The 22,797-nt window shown below is 49.5% G+C and overlaps 1 protein-coding gene across 2 annotated transcripts in view; it reads left to right on the top strand.

The window, feature by feature from the left end:
* LOC146816450 (ATP-binding cassette sub-family C member 10-like) overlaps positions 1–22,797 on the top strand; it is a 351,699-nt gene that overhangs the window by 234,098 nt on the left and 94,804 nt on the right. For both annotated transcript variants that reach the window (XM_085610292.1, XM_085610293.1), the window contains exon 15: positions 2,908–3,251. In XM_085610292.1, coding sequence (XP_085466418.1) covers positions 2,908–3,251 — 344 coding nt within the window. The remainder of the gene's footprint in view (positions 1–2,907; positions 3,252–22,797) is intronic.

Here is a 22,797-nt window from a genome sequence, read left to right as displayed (position 1 = left end):
ACTTATAAAAAAACCTGCGCTCGACCCTGCAGTCTATGCAAATTACAGACCCATCTCCTTACTCCCTGCTCTGGCGAAAGTGACTGAAAGGTTTGCTCACAGATCTATTTCCAATTTTATTGAGGAAAGGGGTCTGTTGCATAATACTCAATCTGGTTTCCGTGCTAATTTCAGCACGGAGACCGCGCTCCTAGAAGTCACAGATGCCATCAGGGAGGAGTTGGATGTTGGTAAAAAAGTGGTACTGATTATGCTGGACCTGTCGGCGGCGTTCGACACCGTTCCCCACGCACTTCTTCTCTCCAGACTCTGGGACTTTGGTCTGCGGGGAACGGTGTGGAATTGGCTTAAATCCTTCTTAGCCGACCGCCGGCAGACAATCTGGGCGCCACCCTTCTCTGCTGAAATGTCACCACTTGAAGTGGGGGTCCCTCAAGGTTCCATCTTGAGCCCCCTCCTGTTCAACATCTTTATGGCCCCCCTGGCGGTGACAGCGGAGGCTTTTGGCGCCCGGATTGTCAGCTATGCTGACGACACCCAGCTCCTCTTTGTAAGTAACAGGGATGGTCAGTTTGATAGTGTTCAGGTCAACGGATGTTTGAGTGCCGTCTTTGAGTGGTTTGGACACCATGGGCTGAAGTGCAACGCCGACAAGTCGGAGCTGCTCTTCTTTGGCTGTACATCTGAACCCGATTGGAAAACCTGGTGGCCGAAAGATATGTCTCCTCCCACTAGCTCGTCTGTGAAAGCCAAAAATTTGGGAGTGGTGATTGACAACAAGCTATCTTTCGGACCACATATTTCATCTCTTACTGGGAAATGTTTCGGCATCCTGCGGATGCTTCGCAAATTTCTCCCTTTAGTCTCTATCCAGCACAGAAAAATTATTGTCCAGGCACTGATCTGTTCCAGGCTGGATTATGCAAACATTCTGTTTCTGGGACTTCCCAAATATTTGGTCAGGCGTCTGCAAATCGCCCAGAATTCTGCAGCCCGAGCCATTTTTGGTCTTCCAAGGAAAGTCAGAGCCACGGATCTTCTTGCCACATTGCATTGGCTCCCAGTTGCAAAAAGGATTCTATTTAAAACTTTGACCATGACCTTCAAGGCCTTGCATGGCATAGGCCCCAAATATATCTCGAAACGACTGTCTTGGTATACCCCTCCAAGATCTCTTAGATCCTCGTCCTTATCAAAGATGAGTGTTCCCACTATCAAACGAGCAAGAGCAGGAGGACGGTCTTTTCGCCACTTAGCCCCTCATGCCTGGAATGATCTTCCAATCTCTCTAAGACAGACTTCTAGTCTTCTGTCTTTCCGCAAGGCCCTTAAGACTTTGCTCTTCCCGTAATCTTGATGCTGTTTCTGTGTTTGTATGCCCTTTTGGTGTTATGTTTTTCCCCATCTTCGGTTGGGAGTCTTCGTTAAAGCGCCGGGATACTCCAGTGGAGTGGCCGTGCGCTATAGAAGTGTATAAATAACATAACATAACATAACAGGATTTAAGACATACCCGAGGGAAAAAATAATCTGGAGGGGTGGGCATGTTCGACATGTTATTTCCTAATATGCTAGAACTAGTATTGTGCTAAGAGGTAGCATCCGAGGGTTTTAGTGCCAGAAATATAATCCTTATAAAATATTTCATGATGTTTACAGAATTAGTTCATTTACACTGTGCTGCATTGTTTATATCCTGTGTGGTTACAATTCATGTAGTCACTAGTTTGGGCTTTTAAAAATAAACATTTTAAAATGCACATGCTGTTCCGTGATGCTCCTTGAGTGTGTGATTCATTTATAAAAGAGGATTTGGGTTTCCTCTTAGGGCCAGATTATGAGTCTGGCGGTCCTTGGACCGCCAGACTCGTCGTGGTGGTGGATTCAGCCACCCCAGCACTGGTGATTACGACAAGGGCAGTCGAACCGCACTAGGACCACTGGCTCTGCCAGGGAACAGTCTTTCCCTGGCATCGGAGTGGCGGTCAAAGGCTGCAATAAGCTTGGCGGGACCGCCATGGTCCCGCCAAGTATATTACGAGTTTCCTCTCAGCCAGGCTCCTCATGGCAGTTCCACCGCCATGAAAAGCCTGGCGGAAAGGAAACAGGGGGGGCCTTCTGTGCCTCAGACATATATAGATACACACATGGGGGCTTAATATATGCCCCCCTGTGGGCATGCACATAAGTTCCTTAAACGGCATGGACTTACGAGTCCATGCCGTGCAGGAACTTTGTGAGGCATTCCCATTGCGGTGTCTTTTTAAAAGGCACCGTCGCCTTTTAAAGGGCAAGGCAGGGGGAACCGCCACACAGCCCCCCCACCACACCACTGAAAATTTGTAATCTGGCCAGCAGGCGGTGGCGACATTTCGTTGGAGCGGTGGTGCTGCGGTTTGCACTCCCGCGCCACAGCTCTGCTGTAAGGTCGTAATTAGGTCCTTAGTTTCCCTGTCTCATTTGTTGGTACAGATCATTGCCAGAAGTAAATTTTACGACAACTATTGCTCAATGGGTTGTGTATTGACTGCAGCCCAGCTGATATTCTGGTTGCCTCATTGAGTCCTTAGTACCATGGGGCCAGAGTATTGACTCCTGTTGTCTAGAAAATTTGAGAAAACATATCACAGATTGGTCACTAAGCTCCATCATAATGCACGATTTTGAGCCATCACACATAACTTGGTTCCTCATCCCCAATATCTTCACAAAACTTAAGAAAAGCATTTTCAGAACACAGTAAACTCGTTTTTAGGAATATATGGTGTATGCTGACCAAAATGATTAATGTTTTGGGCCATCAAAATGGCCTTTTCATGTAGAGGATGGATTGTATGAATATTTTTTTCTATAAGTATAGTGCAAAGAGAAGCTTTTTACTGTAATGTTTCTCTTTCTTGTTGTCAGGCGACTGTGACCTTCTTTAACACTACTCCGATGGGCCGAATTATTAACCGTTTCTCATCCGACTTATACTGCGCCGATGACGAACTCCCCTTGTACCTCAACGTTTTCCTGGCTTTTTTATTCAGCCTGATGGGTATGGTAGTGATGATAAGCTATGGGCTACCATGGATCATACTAGTCCTGGTGCCACTGGGGGTCCTCTACTTCTATATCCAGCAGTACTACCGCCACACCTCAAGGGAACTGAAACGGCTTTGCAGCATCACCTTGTCCCCCATCTACACCCACTTCTCCGAGACCCTCACCGGGCTGACCACCATTCGTGCCACCCGGTCCACATGCAGGTAAGAGACTCCTACAATACATTTCTTGCATATTTCCTGTTGGCACGTGATGAAATACTGAAAAGCTCATTGAAGTCAATTAAAGGTGATTAATTGATACTTGCTCTGTAACATTCCAGATCACTTTTTTGGAGTTATTTAACTCTGCTGATTCTTGCCCATATAAATTTCGGTTAAACATGGGGTTTTAAAAAGAGCTGTTCCTAGTAAAGAGTAGTGTCTGAGTTTATCCATGCGGAAGAGTTGAAATGGACAAAATGGTTTGGAAGCATTGTTCTCAGGGTTCCACTAAATGCCTGGGACATGTAAGATGCTACAGGATTTATAATTATATGTGCTGCATCTTGAGAAAAAATACAATTTTCCAGTAGGCATTGCTTTGATAATGCCTATGAATCCACCTGAACACTACCAGGAGAGACATCAACCCACTGGAATTGAACAGGTTACACCAAAGTTGAGAAAGACACCGATTTACTGCCAGGAGAAAAAAGAAATCAGCCTGGAAAGGAAATAAACAGCTGTCAAAAGTAAAGGCAGTGTTGTTGGGAAGGAACCTGAGCATTGGCAGGAAGGAACAGAGCTACTTTCAGGAGAAGCCAAAATCACTAGATGAGCAATCACACCACTATCAGGCAAGAAAAAGCCTAGTAAAACTTTCATGGGGGAGCAAAACCTCTCTATGGTAAGGTGAGATGTCAAACCAGTGTCAGGACAGAACCTTACATTTGTCATGAGAGAAAAGAAATTACAGTTAGGGTTGATACCACTCTACAGTGGAAACATAAAATAATTCACAGCTGGGAAGAATGAAAAGTATCATTCTAGAAAAAAAACAAATCAGTCATTGAAATAACAATCACTCTCGGGAGAAAAACTGAATCCTTCTGAAGAAAGCAACAAAATGTTCAGGAGGGAAAACATGCCCAAGAAAGAAACCGAACCACTGACAGCAGGAACGCAAAAACCACTGTCAGTGTGACTCCTTGGACGAACCTTCGGTAACACATGAGAACCTATGTTTACTATCTGGGTAGAACCTGTTGTAAAGTATGAGATCTAATATAGATTTTCCCCCCTCTGTGATTGTCAGACAAACTGGACACAGAGGCTAATATTATTGCCACTACTCACAGCAGCCCCCTTAAAGCATACAGAGCTTTAACAAAATTCCAATCTCAACAAAAAACAGAACCCCCAGCCAAATGCTTTCTTTTTTAGTGGTCTGCCAAACATAACATTTAATGACATTTTTTCAGATCACTTTTAATAAAGAATAAGACTAAAGTCCAAACAAAATTTTACTGAAATCTGAGACCATTAAAGCTGGGGAAAATTTACATTTAATGGCAATACCGGAAGCTAACATTATTGCAAGTTTAAAGCTTCTCCAATAAACAAGAAGCCACTTTCACAACAGGTTTAAAATAAAACGTCCTGTAAAATCCATAATGTGCCTAGTCCGCACAACCTCAAAATGTCCTGCAATGCATCCCCAGCATAAATGCTGTTGAAGCAGAAGCACCCCTCACAGAATGTGCACCAAACAAGCCTACATCCAAACATGTGCATTTTTCATCACCTTCTTTACCCAACGAGCAACAGTAGGTGCTGCCACAGGCTTATGCAGATGTCTAAAAGATATTAGAAACGGAAGTTCCGATAAGAAACGTAACTGTTATGTTCTCTCAGGCAATTAACCACACAAAACTTCTCATGCTCATCAAAGTACGGCTAGAAGATTGTTTCCTAATTTGTCCTTTTATTCAAATAAAAACTCACTCCTTCTGGACTAACAATCCTACTGCTAACATCCAAATCTCTTACAGCTGAAACTCTCCTAAAAGAGAGTAAACACAGCAAAATAGTAAACTTTTGATAAAAACCTTCAAATTCAACTCAGCATTGCTCTCTATTCTTTCCAGATAGTTAAGCACTTTAGTAATATCCCGTACAGAATTGTATCTTGAAACTGGTGATTTAGAAACTCATACTTCTCGTCTAACGTCTAACCAAAACATCCTGCCCAACAGAAACACCATCCAACAATATATGTCCTGCAGCAATAGCAGATCTATGCATATTAATGGTCCTGTAAGACAGACCTGACTTAAACAAATGAGAGAAATAGTTAACCACTTCTACAACATCCACTGAGACAGAATCAAAATCTTTTTTCTCAGAGCAGCAAACCCATTTCTGCCATGCCAATCTATACATATTTCCAGTGCCGGGAGCCCAGGATTCTCTAATAAGATCTGAAGCTTCTTGCAAAAGTCCTGGCACCTCCCAGATACACCTGAAATTTTCCAGGCTACCAGCCTCAATTGATATAACGTTACCAACATGTGTATTTCTCCTAAAGGACCAAACTAAATTTCCTGAAATGCTGGCAACAGAATCTTCAAATCTTCTGACATCTCCAGGAGGATCAGGTATCAAACCTGCAAATTCCATAGATGTTTCAATAACACCACCTGTGCACCATCCACGTTACATGACTGGTCTTCAAGAACGGCAGAGATGCATATGGCTTGAGACATTTCCAATTCTTCCTGAAAGCATCTAATTCTGCTGACTCCGGATCCGGACACCAGCTGAAGAACTTCTTTAATTGGGAATTCAACCTGTTCGCAAACAGTTCTACCTGACAAGGATCCCAAATTTCCATCAGCTTTATAAGCACTGATCTGTGTCGGCGCTGGAGTCCCAGTAATTACTTAAATAGCAATCTTCCTCTTGGAATATGTTCCTCCTGCACTAGAGCATCTGACTCAAACACTAATCCCAGAAAATCTTATCTCTGGATTCTCTACAAGGATAACTTTCCCATTCCAAGCCTCCATAATCCAAGTGACTGGCCTTTGACCTCTGAAGTTCCCGATAATTTAAAGGTCTGGTAAAAATAGCCTGAATCGTGGAAGACAATAGACTTACCTCTCTCGCTAGCATTCTTTAAGAAATCTGTTCCATATTCAACTCCTTCTGAATCTCTTTCCTGATTCTTTTCAACTTCTCCTTGGGTAAATTCAATTGACAATGCACTGTTTACACCAGAAACACCAAGACTTGAGATTCCTGATTTGATATTAAACACAACCTTTATTTGTTGACCACAAAACCAAGATCATCTAGCAACAACACAGCCATCCTTTTGTGATCCTCTACCCTCAACCTGTCCAGGTCCATTATCAAAATGTCATCCAAATATATTATCAGTCACACTACTCGTTCCCTTACAAACGCTGCCACAGGAAGGAGCACCTTCGTAAAACACCACGGGGCGGATTAAAGCCTGAATGGTTGGCAGACAAACTTCCACATCTTCCCGGCCCTCCTGAATTAAAGGAACCTGTTGTGATTTTCCCATATTGGAACAGTCAGAAAAGCGTCCTTAAGATTAAAACGAGTCATCCAATCTTAGCCTGTAATACATCTGTCAGTATATGCAATCCTTCTATTTCGAAGTGACGGTACATTACCCAATCATTTAGATACCTTAGATTTATCACAGACCTCATGCAATTGTCTTTCTTTTCTTCTAGGACAATACTGCTTACGAATCCCTTTAGATTGTTTATCACTTCCACAATTGCGCCTTTTCTCTCCAAGTCTAGAACCTCCGTGCTCACCAAATCTGAAAGATGTGGACTGAATCATATCATGTCTGGAAGCCGGTACTTGAACAGGCTCCTCCACAAAATCTATATGATAACCTAACACCTTCTCTAGAACCCATGGATTTCTTGTTCTTTGTGTCCATCTGTGAAAAAAATGAGCAACTACCGCCTAATTTTAACTGGATAACAGAAGGATCTTATCTCGCCTGATCCCCGGATTTCAACAGCTTCCTCAAGACCTTGTTCGTTGTCTCTGGGGATAGAAATTTCCTGGTTGGTTGAAAGTCTGATACAAGTAGGGTGTGTAACCTTGTGAAAAAGAAGATCTATTGATACCCTGTCCACGGCAGGAGAATCCACCTCTCATTTGCCCTGCCCCACTAAAAACATGGATTTCAAAGACCTTTTCAATTTCCTGCTGAGATTTCTGCAAGGAATGGAATGCCCCAACATACTTAGACATCTCCTTAATAAATGTGTCTCGAAAAAGCATTCCACTTGCCTCCTGTCCTGCCTCATTATTGGCTAGTTCCTCTAACTTTGGATTTATTTTTAATAGGACAATCTTTCTTCTCTCTACAGATATGGCTATGTTCGCATTTCCTACACATTGCCCTCTGGACCCGCTCTCAACTCCTCAACATCCAGAGCCTTCTTAGCAATATATGCCTCTTCAGCCTTTTCACATATTTTTGTTAGTGGGCCCGTAAGGTCCAATAATCTATCTTGGCACATCCTTTGACCCTTGTAAAAGTCTTCCTAGGGACCCCTTTCCCAATGAGTGCTAAAATCTTAGCATCAAGGTCTGGAGTCAGACGTTTTATTGCTCAAGTGTGGCCTAGGACACTCCGACCTTAACCTTGGTCTAAGTTCTTTTAGGGATTTGCTTACACAGCCCTTTCTCCACATATTCCGCCACATGAGGTGCTGGTGACCACTCAGGGGAAAGTGGATGCTTCAGGAGCATTGCATTGAACATAAAATCTCCCAGTGAATAAGTTGGAGATCCAGTACCATCACTTTTAACCACTTCTAGGGGGGGCGTGGCCAAGATGGTGGACGACTGAGACGTTCTTTCTGGTCTCTCCGTCCCGCCACCACCAATGCATTCATTTTCTGCACATCAGCACCCCACCCAGAAGCTCCTTTCCAGGCCCCAGAGCACCCTGGAGGCGCAGGCGCCCCATTGTGCCCGAGGTGCGACCCTCACAACGCACCAGCTGGGCTGAAGCTGCGCTGCTGGGCCGCCTGCTCTACATGACAAACTGCAACAGTGAGCCGGTGACTGTTGGCGACTAGGTTGGCCCTGTGGGGAGGTGTCCAGAGAGCGCAAGAGATGCCTGATGTGTCCCGGGCGGCCTGCACCCAAGCAAGGAGTGGCTATGGACGAGTCCTGCTGTCTGTGCCGCAGGCCGGTGGCCTACATGCCTAGAGTACGACGCGGATCCTGAGAGGCCCTGTGATGGGGTGGCCACAGAGCACGAAAGACGCCTGACGTGGGCCACGTGGCCCCCACCCAAGTGAGGAGTGGCGCAGGCGGGTCCTGTGAAAAGCACTGCTGACCTGCGCCCAGCATACCCGGAGTGCCACGTGAAGACTGCGACGAGGACGGCCCACCCTGATCCGAAACCGAGGTAGGAGAACGGGCCGCGACTAGGGATCGGCCATATCTGCCCCCCACCCTTGAACCACACTGGGGCCGTCAAGAGAGGAGCCGGAGTCCCCGAATTCCGATATCAGGCCTACTTGCGCACCTAAAGCTGGCTGACCGCACTGTCGCCCCTGGGCCTTGGTGTTGACTACCGGGGAGACCTGAGCGGGGACCCGCACATACAAGTGTTTGGCTGTGTCCTCTCTGACATCCCTGCTGGGGTTGTGGATTGGGCTTGGGGCCAAAACAGAGAGCCTACTAGAGGGGCGGGAGAGTCCCACCAACTAGACTTGAGCATCTTAGAACTCGCTCCCACCTCGGCGGGGGAGCCATAGGGGCTGCAGCGCACGGCTTAGGTAGAGCCAAGGGAAGGAGGAGAGAGTGGGCCCTAGTGCCCCCACTCTTCAGAGACCACCGCAGATGCCCTATGTCTGTCACTGCCTCACCTGATTTTCAACTCAGGAGCCTCCTCATGATCTGATACTGCCTGCCGCTTCCAGATAGGGACAGGGTCAGAGGCTGATATTTTGAGGTGCTGCGGACTATTGGTTATTTAGCTGTGCTGCCTGAGGGCCTAGTAATTGGGCTCACACCAAGGGAATCGGAGCGCCTCACTCCAACTCCCTCACAGAGGGTAGTGCCGGACCACTCATCACTACCTGTCACCCCAGTGTCTGCTGCTCCCCTGACTTCTTGGCGAAGTACCTCAGCAGGCATACGCCATGGCGGTGAATCATGGGAAAAAAAGATCGGTCTCTCAAGGACATGTTCGGAAAGCAGAGAGGGTGGACACCAGATGAGAAGCAACCGGGAGCGGGTGGAGAACGTACAACAAACTCAGAGGATGGTGAGGGTCCAGTCACGAAGGTCTTCCTGGATTCCCTCTTCACATCCCTCAGGAGTGACCTTCATTCCATAAAGACGGAGCTGGCGGCGGACCTACGTGGGGCACGCCGCGATCTGGATGAAATAAGAGACCGGGGTGACTGCGATGGAGGATCGAGAAACGACTCGTGGGAGGAGATGCAATGGCTCCAGGAGGAGGTCCTGTGTCTTAAGGAGCAGCATCTGAACCTGCAGGCACACAATGAAGACCTGGAGAATCAATCCCGCAGGAACAATATTCACATACGGAGAGTGCCGACGCAAGCTGAGGAGGTGAATCTCCAGAAGTATGTTACAGTGCTCTTCCAACATATATTAGGCCTCCCCGATGAGTCAAACCTACAACTAGACCGAGCCCACAGGGTGGGACCCCTAGGTCTGACAGCAACCCGCCTCCTGATATACTGGTGTGTGTACACGGCTTCCAGACTAAGGAAGACATCCTAAAGAAGGCGAGAGAGATCCACCCTCTCCAGATTCAGGGCCACTCGCCAGTGCTTTATCAGGACCTCTCCCGCATCACCCTGCTAAAGCGCAAAGATTTCTGCCCGATCACTTACGAAAGGCAGGCATCTGTTACTCATGAGGCCACCCATTCAGGATAATTTTCTGATATGAAGGGACGCTGCATCAATTAAGATCATTTAAGGAAGCTTGTGCCTTGCTCCTTATCGATGACCATTTGGAGTCTTTGGACCACGAACAGTCCTCCATTCATAGACAGCAACAGAATCCGGACTGAAATAGAGTCAAAATATCCCTCAACAGCCCAAAACCGGACCCTGATACAATGACCAAGGAGCGTTGGTCGGTACTCCAGGCACTCTCGGGAGAATCCTCGCTCCTAGGGGCCTTTTGAGCAGACATGAGGTCGACCGAGTATGGAGTAAAACGGGGCTGTCGAACATTGCCTCGGCGGCGCCAGAGTGGCCAGGATACTGAGGATCCGAATCTTCGGGTCCCTGCCTTGCCCTCGCCCACGGATTCCTGGTGGCACTTCCCCGGGTACCTGCATTTGGTTCGCCTGGACGACGCCACCTTACCACTTCGATTACTTGACGAACTTTAGTCATCTCATGTTGTTTTTTACATTTGAGAGTTGCTTGTTCAGGGGTCTTTCCTATCTTCTTTGTCTCACTCCTCTGCACCACCGCCTTTTTCCGGTCCATGTGTTTCGCACAATGAACATATGGGGTTCGTTTCCTTTTCCTCCACTCATACAATGCCAGGCACAAAGCTGCAGTGCCATTAACGGACCTTACTCACATATGCCTGTTGCCATGCCAGAAGGAATCTGGACTGGCGGACCACAATACTCTTCCCAATGCCCCGGCTTCATGACGCAGGCCATACGCATTATTAGTTTAAACGTAATTGGGCCTCAACAACCCGGTGAAGCGATCGGCGGTGTTGTCTCTCCTGGAGCAGTCAGAGAGTGATATCTGCTTGCTGCAGGAGATGCATATGCTAACCACAGACTCCCCCTGCATGTGCTCACTACGGTTTTTGCGACAGCACTGGTCCTCCGGCCCACCAAAAACGAATGGCTTAGCTATTCTTAATTCCCAGAGATTCACAGGCAAAGTAATCTCCACGCACATGGAGAAGAGGGGGAGGGCCCTGGGGATTCTAATAAAGTGGGGGACCATCACTTTCACAGTAGCTAATATATATGCTCCAAATGACAGGCAAGAGTCATTTATTGTCAGCACCCTCTCCACGGTTCTAGCATGGTGAGCAAAAGAATGATGGATTTTTTTTATTTTTTTTTTATTTTTTTTATTTTGAAACCGTTTATTACAGAATCCAAAAGATGTACAAAGATGGGCCTACAACCTTCAGGCCGGCCGCTAGCAAACAGAAAAGCATATAATACAAACAGTAGAACACACGCAGCAGGAGAAGAGAGGTCACAGGAGTTGAAAGAAGCGTCGGCAGCCACACCATCCGGACCCCACATAACGGTTTCATTTTTATATAAGAAACGAAAAAACAAATCCACAAGGCAACTAACAGTCGAAGCAGCCGCCTGAGCTCCCCTGGGGGGGACCCTACCGATACACAGGAATAGCAGGGGGGGGATAGGTCGGGACGGAGACAAAGTGAACTCAATGCCCAGAACCAGGGAGACAAGCAGGCTAAGGAGACGGGGCCGGTGACAGATCAGGCGTTAGTGGCGGGGTACAGATTCCCCCACGGTAGGCGTTCCAGGGGCCCCACACTTTCACCCATTTCCCAGGCTTACCTCTCGCAACATACACTACCTTTTCCCGAAACATACACCAATCCATGTTGTCCTTCCACGCCGAGACAGTTGGCAACCTCTGGGAACCCCACAATTGCGCAATATCACGCTTGGCCACCATATATCCCAGAGTCACCCACCACGTCTGCGGCACTGAGTAGTCGGTTGGCTCCCACACATTTAGGAGACATCTCCTCGCCTCGGGCAGCAGTGGCACATGCGTGACCGCCTGCAAAACCGCATGCACACCACGCCAGAATCGCGCCACCTCCGGACATTCCCACAAAATATGGAGAAAGGTCCCCAAAGAACCACACCCACGCTTACACAACCCGTCCACGGCATAGCCCATACGCATCAGACTCGGCCCCGTGACATAGACCCTATGGAGTATCTTGAGCTGGACGAAGCGAAGGCGAGCCGGTATGGCCACCTCTTTCGGGGAGGCCACCGCAGACACCCAGTCCTCGTCATCCAGCTCCAGTCCATCAGCCCCCCACGCCTCACGAAGGCTAGTCAGCAGTCCCGAGCGATCATTGATGAGCTTTTTGTAAATTAATGAAATCGTGCCGTCCGGTACATGCCCATCTAACACCCTATCTTCCAGAGGGGAGTGCTCCGGGATGGAGGCAACATCCGGGAAAACGGAGTACAGCGCGTGACGGACCTGCATATATCGAAAGTACTCCCTGTCTTGCAACTGGAATTCCGTCTGCAGCACCTCGAACGTCTTAAATCCCCCCCTCGTCCAGAGATCGCCCACCTTGCTGATGCCTATCATGTCCCACTTCTCAAAGCCCTTCGAGGTCCACAGGGAGCCCAGCCGCTCCGATGCATACAGAGGCGTCGCCCGGGTCAACCGGTCCTTCCACCCCATCGCCAAGTTAGCTGCGTGCCACACCCGTACCGCGACCCGCGTAGGGCCCGTCAGACGCGCGTCAAGCGATCTAGAATACAGCGCCCTATTATAGTCGCCACCCGGCAGTAATAGTTTATCCATTTCAAAGGCCGGGTTAAGAGCGGGCCCATAAAGGCCGTGGTTTATCGCCGCCAGCTGGGAGCCCCAGTAGTACCGTTTGATGTCTGGGAGGGCGACCCCCCCGTCGTACCATGGGAGCGTCAGCTTCGCAAGGGCGATACGCGGCCTACCCTCCCAGAACAGGCGGCGCTGCAGACTCTCCACCTCGCGAAAGTAGCGCGCCGGGACAACGTCCATTGTATTCTGTAAAGCGTACAGGAAACGTGGCAGCGACATCATCTTGAACAATGCCGCACGGCCGAGCGGTGAGAGCGGCAAGCGCCTCCAACGCGCCACGTCATCCTTCAAGCGCTGGAGGGGGGGGAGCAAATTCTGTTTATATCGGGCCTCCGCGTCCAGGGTAATGAAGATACCCAGGTACTTAAATCCCTGCGGAGCGATCTGGATAGGACAACCCCGCGGAAGGATAGGAGCCTCCCCGGTAAGGACATACACACAAGATTTAGCCCAATTGATGACTAAGCCGGAGTTGCGACCAAATGAGTGCAAAACATCAACTAGTACAATCAGTGATTTACGCGGGGAAGCAAGGTATAAAAGAATATCATCAGCGTAAAGGGATACGCGATCCTCATACTCGGGGGTCCATCGGAGACCACGGATAGAAGGATGCCACCGCAGCCACTCCGCCAGGGGCTCCAAGGCAAGCGCGAAGAGGAGCGGTGATAACGGGCAGCCCTGCCGCGTGCCCCTACCCAGCTCAAACGGAGCCGACACTCTACCGTTCACCGCCACCTGCGCCAGCGGTCCAGAATACAACAATTTCACCCAACCGATGAATCCCGGGCCAAAACCAAACTTCGCCAGTGTCGCCCAAATATCTGGCCACTCAAGCGTGTCGAACGCCATAGTGGCGTCCAGGGACGCCAAAATGGCCGGCTCTCGTATGAACGGGACCCGCGCGAGCACCCCATGCAAACGCCGCAGGTTGAGCGCAGTGTTGCGATGAGGGATAAAGCCGGACTGATCCTGGTGAATCAGATCGCACACCACGCCAACCAGCCGATTAGCCAACACCTTGGCGAGAATTTTGGGTTCCGCATTCAGCTGCGAAATGGGCCTGTAGGACGTGACCCGATCCCGCGGCCTCCCCTCCTTATGAATAACCACGATAGTGGCCAGACGCTGGTCCAGCGGGAGGGAACCCGCCGAGCGGGCCGCGAGGAACATAGCACGGAGATGTGGCGCCAGCGTATCCGGTCGTAGTTTATACAGTTCGATGGGAAGGCCATTAGGACCCATGGCCTTGCCGGAGGCGACCGAGCGTATGGCGAGGGCAATCTCCTCAGATGTTGGGGTCGCGTCCAACAACGCTTTATCCTCCTCCGAAAGGGAAGGCAACGCAATGTCTTTGAGTAAGGCATGGGAGTCTTCTTCCGAGCGGGAAGATACCGAGGAGTACACCCCACGGAAATATTCTGCAAAGCAATCGACGATGTCTCCTGGGTCAGTGACACACACACCATCCAATTGCTCAATCGACGGGACAACTCAACTCGCTCTCTCCTTTTTATCCAGCCACGCAATCAGTTTACCAGCCTTATCACCCACATCATACAGTCTCCCCTGTTGTTCCCTACTGAGGCCCCTGGCTGCCTCCGTGACGAGGGCCTTGTAGTCCGCCTGCTTGAGTCGGAGAGCATGCAATTTGTCCTCCGTCACCCCACACTCCAAATCACCCTCCAACTCAGTTATCTCAGTTTCAATACGGGTCACCTCCTCCCGCTCGCGCCTCCGGGAATGGGAAATAAGAGACAGGGCCTCCCCCCGGAGTACCGTCTTGAACGCCTCCCACAGAGAGACCGCCGAGGACACAGACCCCACATTGTCTTCAAAATATCGCTTAAGGGATTTAACCAACTCTGTGCGAATGGTGGGGTCACGCAGGTACCAGGGATTAATCGGGACCATCCTCCCCTCCCCCCTCGGGACGATGTCGAAGTGCAACAGGAGCGGGGAGTGGTCTGAAATACCCCGCGCCAAATGGCGCACCTCCCCGACCCTCCCCGCATGCGCCGCTGGCATTAGGACATAATCCAGCCTCGAAAGACTGCCATGGGCCCCGGAATGAAAGGTGTACTGTATCTGCGTAGGGTGTTTCAAACGCCAGCAATCCACCAGCCCCAAGGTATCCAAGAGGCCGGACAACCACGCTTGGGCACGGGGGAGATCCCTAGGGGGGTGACGATCCTCAGTCCCGGAAACCACAGCGTTAAAATCCCCCCCCACCACTAGAATCCCCTCCGGAAGGCCAAGGAGGAGGCGCCCCAGATCCGCAAAAGTAGTCGTTTGCAACCCTGGCGGGACATAAACAGAAACGAAAACAATCACTCTGCCCTCCAATCTACCCACCAGAACCGTGTAACGTCCCCTGTCATCATGGAGCACCTCATCAACTTCCAACGGGAGCGAGGTCTTAGCCATAATGCCCACACCCCTTGAACCAGACGTGAAGCCCGAGTGGGCCATAAGGCGGTAGCCCCGTCTATTCATAGCACAAAAGGAGTTTCCAATGAGGTGTGTTTCCTGCAGAAAGACTATATCAGGTGAAATTTGTTTTAGAAACTGCAGGACCACCCCCCGTTTTATCCTGTCCCCCAGTCCATTAACATTCCAGGACAAAAGACTCAGTCCCCTACCCCCCATCATAGCCGAAAGCGATCAATCGCCCCCCAGAGAGCACTGTAGGAATAGCACAACAATACTTTTGCCTTGTGGTAAAAATGAACAATACCCCACCCCAACCCAACCGCCCCAACAAAACTCCCCCCTCCCTGCACCCCTGCATGAGCCCAGACAGCCCCCCCAACTTGCAGTGTGCCTGTCGCCCCTATGTAATTTAAACTAGTAAGACCCCCTAGAGGAGGAAAGAGCACCCCCTCGAGACCCCGCACCACCTCCAATGGAGGGGAGACAAGACAAGACAGACAAAAGACTCTAAGCTTGGCCAAAAGTGGCAGCATCCGGAGTGAGCCCCCGCATCAGTACCTCAGACCCGGTCCGGTGGGCAATCTCCTCCCGCTGCCCCCCCCCCGCCATCCCGACCATGACCCCCAGACAAAGTGTCCAGCCAGTCCCCGGCCGTTTCAGGACGGTCAAAAAAGTGAGTGCGACCATCCACCTCCACCCGCAGCCTGGCCGGGAAGAGCATGGCGTATTTTAAGTTCATGCCTCGAAGCCGCCGCTTGACGCCCAGGAAACTCAGTCTCTGCTTCTGGACCGCTTGGGTGAAGTCGGGATAAAAGTTCACCTCCATGTTCTCCAGCTTAATTGGCCCTTGCAGTCTGGAAGCTTGCAAAATCGCATCCCTGTCCCGAAAGTTAAAAATACGGGCAATAAGAGGCCGCGGAGGGGCTCCGATCTTCGGTCTGCCCCCGGGAACTCTATGGGCCCTCTCCACAGCAAAGAATGTACTCAGTCCTCGAGGCTGGAGATGGGTAGTGATCAGGTCCTCCACAAAGAGATCCGCCGCCGACTCCTCCCGTCCCTCGGGTACTCCGATGATACGGATATTATTCCTCCGGGCCCGGCTCTCGGAGTCCTCCAGGCGCCGATCCATGAGCGCACTTGCCTGACGGAGCCGGTGCACCTCCGTTTGAAGGGCCGCCACCTCAGTCGTGAGGCCCGACGCGGTGTGGGCCAAAGAGTCGACCCGGTCGTTGGTCTTAGAGAGATCAGCTCTCACAAGGTTGACATCAATGAGGACCGCGTCGATTTTGTGGGCTAAAGTGTCAAACTGCTGGCCCACTGAGGCCTTCATCTCAGCAATGGCGCCCATGACGTCTTGCAGAGACAGATCCGTAGGCAAATCCGGGGCATCCGGGGGGCACTCAGAGGACTTGTGCGATCCGCCGGGAGACCCCTTCGGGAGGGTGTAGCGGTCCATGATGTTGGCCTGGTGTGCGGTGCCACGCCGGGTCGACTTGGCCTTCATCCGATCCCCATCCTGCTTCGTGGCCATCGTCGCGTGCCTCGCACCCGCGCCAGCCACGCAGTGGAGAGCAAGCAATCAAGGCCGCGAGCCCCGGGGGCCACCTCAGGACGGCAGGGCGGGCCACAGCAGGCAGGGTCTCCCAGCGAGGCCACCCCGACACAAAGAGCGCTGTGATCCCACTTGCGATAACGGCAAGGGGACTCAAAAGTGAAAGTGAAAGTGTGGGGTACGCGACTCGCCAGGCCCAGCCCGCCGTTGTTGTTCACTTTGCCACTGGGTCGCCCCCAAACGCGAATCCGGGGTCAGGAGAGAAGTAGGCCGCAAACTTCAGTCGGTGCTCACTCCGGCACCCGAGGTCCGATTCGAAAACGGGAAACGGGTACCACCTCGGCTCAGGCTCACCGACACAGTCCCCTCAACCGATGCAGGATGAAGACAGGATAAACGTAGGAGGTTGCGGAGGTCCTCGGGAGCCTCGCACCTACGCGGCCATCTTGGTTGCGCGCTAGGCTCCTCCTCCCAAGAATGATGGATTTAACCCAGATCTCTTGACTGGGGGTGAATGTTTTGATTTGTTCTGCATTCCGTCCATCTAATGTGTGTCTTTTGCTTTCTCGCCCTAAGTGCGCCAGGTATGCCCAGACATGGGTCCCGTGCTCTCCATGCCACTGGAATCAAGCTATCCTGGCTGAAGAGGGGTGAAACCCTGAAACCGGTCCTAGGATGCTTGTTTCTAGGCCATGGAGGACCTGGCTTGGCAGTTCGGGCTGGACTGTTCCCATGAGGTACAGGGTCAAGACTGATTTGCATATGGCTGGTTTCAAACTGGAACGGCACGGTGAGCAAAAAAACTATGGATTTAGGCCCAGATTTCTGTACTGGGGTGAATGTATGACATTGTTCTGCATTCTAGTCCATCAACTGTTGTTTTTGCTTTTTTCCAGACTTTCTGTAGTGCATTATACACAGGGGAGACTGCGCCAACCGGAGATATGGAGACCTATTTGCAAGATATCCCTCTCACTTGCCTTCCTCCGAGACTCCCATCTCAGCTTGACCAGCACGTCCGTGAGGACGAAGTATGAACTGCAATAGCCCACCTTAAGTCCTCCAAGGCACCAGGCCCTGACGGCGTTTCCCCTCTCTTCTATAAAACCTTCTCCCAGGAGCTGGCTCCCTTACTGACCTGGCTGTTCAATTCATTCCTAGAAGCTGGAATGCTGGAAGCATCCATTTCTGTGATCCTAAAACCTCATAAAGATTCCAAGGAATGCGTGACCTACCGGCCCTTATCCCTGCTCAACACCAATGCTAAACTACTGGTAGGGCGTCTTAACCCACTCATTGCGAGCCTTGTGGACCCTGATCAAGCGGGTTTTGTCCCAACGAGGCAGTGCGGAGACAATAAAAAACGCCGAATCCATCTCACTGACCTTGTTCAGCGTTCGTGGAGTGAGGCTCTCTTCCTCTATGTGGACGCCGAAAAAGCATTCGACCGGGACTTGTCTGTTTGCTACAGTTCGTCTATTTGGATTTGGCGATCAGTTGATAGCATGGATCCGCAGTATTTACAGCGCCCCAGGACCACGGTTAGGGTCAACGGAATTATATCTGCATCATTTCCCATAACACAGGGTACCCGACAGGGCTGCCTCCTCTCCCTGCTCCTTTTCGTGCTTTACATGGAGCCCATGAGGCAAAGAGTTCGGGTCAACCCGCAGATCACAGGGCTGCGTCTTGGAGCTGGCACCCACAAAATCAGTCTTTATGCAGACAACATCATTCTATCCTTAACAAGCCCAAATTCACTACCAGCGATACTGGAAGAATTCAGAGAGTTTAGTGGAGTACCTGGATTTAAAGTCAACCTTGCCAAATCACAGGTCCTAAACCTCTCGATTGCCCCAGCCCAAGCCGTCAATCTATGAACAAAGTTCCCCTTTGAGCGAGAAGCAGAAACTATACCTTACCTGGGCATTCACTTCGCCCCCATGCCAGTGAAGACCCTCGCAGCAAACTAATTTATTGTTTTACAAGACGGGGGATGGCACGTTAGGAACACGGCACGCCGCACCAGTAAGAGGGGGGCATATCATAGCCCTTGACGCCATACTAGGAACTACCAACACCTCGAGTTGAATTTCGCCTACCTTGCAATACCTACGCCAAATATATGAAGTGGGATTGCCACATACTTGCGAAAACTGTTAATAAAACTTTATAGAAGGACCAATACGGGAAGACACCCTTTATAAGTCTATCTTTCCCGCAAGACCGTTTGCATTCCTTTGGGGTTGACGCTAAATACATGTCCCCTAAATATTGACATACAAGATACAGGTGCCTTCTTTGTACTTGGGGGCATCCTTTAGACATTTGGACTGCAGTTTCTTTTGGACTTTTAAGCCTTGAAGACGTTACTAACCGTAATGAAACACGTGTTGGCTGTTTCCATCAAAGACAACGTAGAGACTATATGAACAGAACCTCTGTGAAATTATGAATGACACTTGTATTATTTTATATTTTATACTTGGATGTTTCATTATCTCTTTCTCACTCTTTTGTTTCCATGTTATTATCACATTAGTAAATCTTTTTGGTCCGAGATACGCTGCCGGCCTCTGGGTTATAGGCAGCAGGCTGTGTAATATCCCTATGCTTTCTATACGCTGCCGAACAATGGTTGTAGGCAAAAGCTGTGTCAATGCCCAACAGATGACAATAGTAATAATAACAAGCATTTACAATGCAATGGTCTCGGCAATATTATAGGTAGAGCTATTGGTATTGCTCATTTTTTTTTAAATTATTTTTGTATCCCTAAATAAATGGCATTGTCATTTCTATTGGCATTAGCTTTTTTTTTTGCATATGTGATACCTATTGCATTAGCAGAGAGAGAGTGAGGTAGTGAGATAGAGAGTGAGGTATTGAAATAGAGAATGAGGTAGTGAGAGAGAGTGAGGTAGATAGAGAGTGAGGTAGTGAGATAGAGAGTGAGGTAGATAGAGAGTGAGGTAGTGAGATAGAGAGTGAGGTAGATAGAGAGTGAGGTAGTGAGATAGAGAGTGAGGTAGTGAAAGAGTGAGGTAGTGAGGGAGAGGGATGTTGTGAGGTAGTGATATATAAGCATAGAGTGATGTTGTGATGTAGTGAGATAGAGAGAGAGGTAGTGAAAGAGAGTGAAAGTGAGTTAGTGAGATAGAAATATATAAATACACCAGGGCACAAGTCCTAAAAAACAGAAGTTCGGGGACGCTCCAAGTTAGGTGGTGTCACCAGAAGTGATGTCACGGAATTTGCCAGTCTCAGTCTGCAATGCGGTGAATACATACAAGATACAAGTAGAGGTGTAATAATGAACAGAAAAAAATGTGTTAGTGACTCAAACGCTAGTTTGGGCTGAATGAGCGACCGCCAGTAAGGCTCCCAGTAAGGAGCTAGACATTTTTGACAGGCATCTTAAAGCTAACGTGGGGGTGTGGAGAGACGTGCCAACAACTCTATTGCCTGTACGAGCAGTGATGCCAAACACGTAATGACTAACTGAGCTGCCAGGTGGCCATCCCCGTATCTTGTGTGACATCTTCACCCAGAAACCTGCAATTTGCATATTTTCAGGTCAAGGTAAAGTTTTAAAATCCCAAAGTAGCAGTTTATGTCAGCTAAAGGGCAAGACTGGCTCCAAGCGTCAAACGTAACAGCGACCAACTTGCCACCATATAAAGTGGAAAGTGCATCAGCTCCCACTGTCAGGCTCCTGCTCCCTCTCCACTGCTAACATCGACCCTCTGCACTCCGTGTTGCTCTTCGTCGCTTCCCCTACACCCTCCCTGCTCCCTGCCCCCAGGTACCTGGTCAGGTCGCGATAGTCCAGGAAGGACAGGATGAGCAGCAAAGGGTCAGTGGGCAGTGTGTCCAGGCTCAGCACCACGGACGCCGCCATCTTCAGACTGTCCAGGGCTCGCTCTCTAATGGAAACTGAAGACGGACTAGCTAACGTACAGGTCGGTTGTCCTGGGTCGGCTCTACGTCAGCCATCTTGTGAAGATGCGGTGTCTGCGGCTGCCCTCTGTTACTGCCGCGAGGTGCCTTGAGTGGGTAGTGCGTAACGTAAGCCGCAGCTACCTGCACACAGCAGTGCTTGGGTCTTGTGGGGCGGACGTTTGTCCCATTAACCGCCTGTGGTATGGCCTGAAGGGGCTTGGCTGTTGCCGCACATCACCCCAGCTATTTGCAACGGTGAACGGCACACGAGGTCATAGGTCAACCGGGTGCGCTGGCAAGGCACCCGATCGGTCGGCAGCCGCGGAGGGGGTCAGAGTAATCGTGCCCTTCCGTTTGGCCACAGTGTGTGGCAGCGCACCGCCCCAGCAAATTGGGAAGGCTGGGGCGCCGTATTAGCTGAGGCAGTCTGAGGAACCTGATGTCTAGGCTAAGTACAGAGGACGGTTATTTCTCTCGCGCAAGCACACCACCACTGCCTTTCTCCGAGGCGAAGCAGAAATGCCTCGGAGAAACGCAGCGGCGGTTTCAGATTCGGGGGCGTGTTTATTTTTCTCTCCTCTTGCCATTGGCTGGAGGAGAGAAAAACACGCCTGAGAAAGGGCGTGGCTAAAAAGTAGAAAGAACAGCAAGAACATGCCCCCGAATCTGAAAAAGACGGAGCCTATTTGGAGGGACGGCTCTCTCCTCCAATGGCTGGCCTCCGTTTAGGAAGCCAGCCAATGGAGGAGAGGCAAAAAGAGAGGCGGGCTAAGGAGCCACTCTCAGAAACATTAAATCTCCGACTTCCGGTTCTGCCTTCGGCAGACCGGATAGTCCTCGACCTAAAAAGAATTGTTCCATAACCCCTTTTATCTGCCCTGACCACTGAACATCATCGACTTCAGAATCGAAACCTGATGAAAAGCTTAATTCTATCTCTGCACTGCCAGACGAATCATCACATAGGACAGTAGATTGCCTGCGTACACTTTTTGGCTTTTGATAGCCTTTTCTGGACCCTTCTTCTGGTCCCCATGAGTGTCCTTGACACTTCTTTGTTTTGTGCGGCCACTGTAGGGGTCTGTGTTTTTCCTCATGGTCACGGGTTCAAATCCCAGTGGGTTCACTCAGCCTTTAATCCTTCTGCGGTCAATAAAATGAGTACTATTGCATTGGGTGACAATAAACATCTGTTATTCAGCCACAAGATACCCGTCATGGTGAATGTGTGCTTTACAAATACATGTTATGTTATTCATCTCCAGGAAATTACTTTTTCTGCTCAAACTACCCCTTCTCTTATCTACTTGGCCCACCCCAGCCAACCAAAATCTTTCTTCCTGATTTGTTAACCATCTTCCTTGTAACAAATCATCAATCCTTCTTTCCATTTTCATGTCTAAATTTTCTAAAAACTTATTTAGGATACTGCCTATCTTATCCTCTATAGAAATATCCATTTTCTTTATAACATTTGTTTCTGACATAATAATTCTTTCAAATCCCTAAGGAGAATCACTGTTTCTGAGAGCAGAATTGGGGAGGAGTCATTTTAGCGAGATAGGAGGGAGCCGGAGGGACTCTTACTTGATGCCCTCACACACCCCGAAGGATGTCATGCTTCATCATGAGGCAGTGCTCCTCATCGGGCCGGTGCTGCAATTCCCTACAGGTCCTCCGAAGGGTCACTTGGCCGGAGATCTTTTGGTGATCTAGCTGTATGGTGTGTGCGTGTCAGTGTCCAGTATTCTGTGAAGAGTGAGAATTAAAAATGATTAAAGGCTATCTGGGGTAGATCAATTTAATAAGAAAGATCTCTCTGTCATAGTCTAAAAAACCAAAGGGTTGGGTGCTGCTCGAGGGTAGTAACTAAATCATCCCCCATTTCCTTGTTGATTAATTTATATATTGGGGACAATGTTGGACGAGCCCCAAACAGCATATCTTATAAAGGGATTTTACTACAGCAAACTGTCTTTTTAGTCAAGTAATCCCTTAACTGTAAATATTTGAAAAAGTGATTATTCTCTATCCCGAATTTCTCCTTAATTGTATCAAACAAAAACATTATCTTATCTTCCATTAAATCACCCAAATGCCGTACACCTTTTTCGGCCCAAGTTTTCATATATCCATCATGAAATATGGCTGGGAGTAAATCATTATTAGCTAGGGGAGAATA

Source organism: Triturus cristatus, chromosome 6 (assembly GCF_964204655.1).
Source record: "Triturus cristatus chromosome 6, aTriCri1.1, whole genome shotgun sequence".
NCBI classification, from domain to species: Eukaryota; Metazoa; Chordata; class Amphibia; order Caudata; family Salamandridae; genus Triturus; species Triturus cristatus.
The sequence above is the reverse complement of the archived record's forward strand: the minus strand, read 5'-3'. Positions and strand labels throughout refer to the sequence as shown.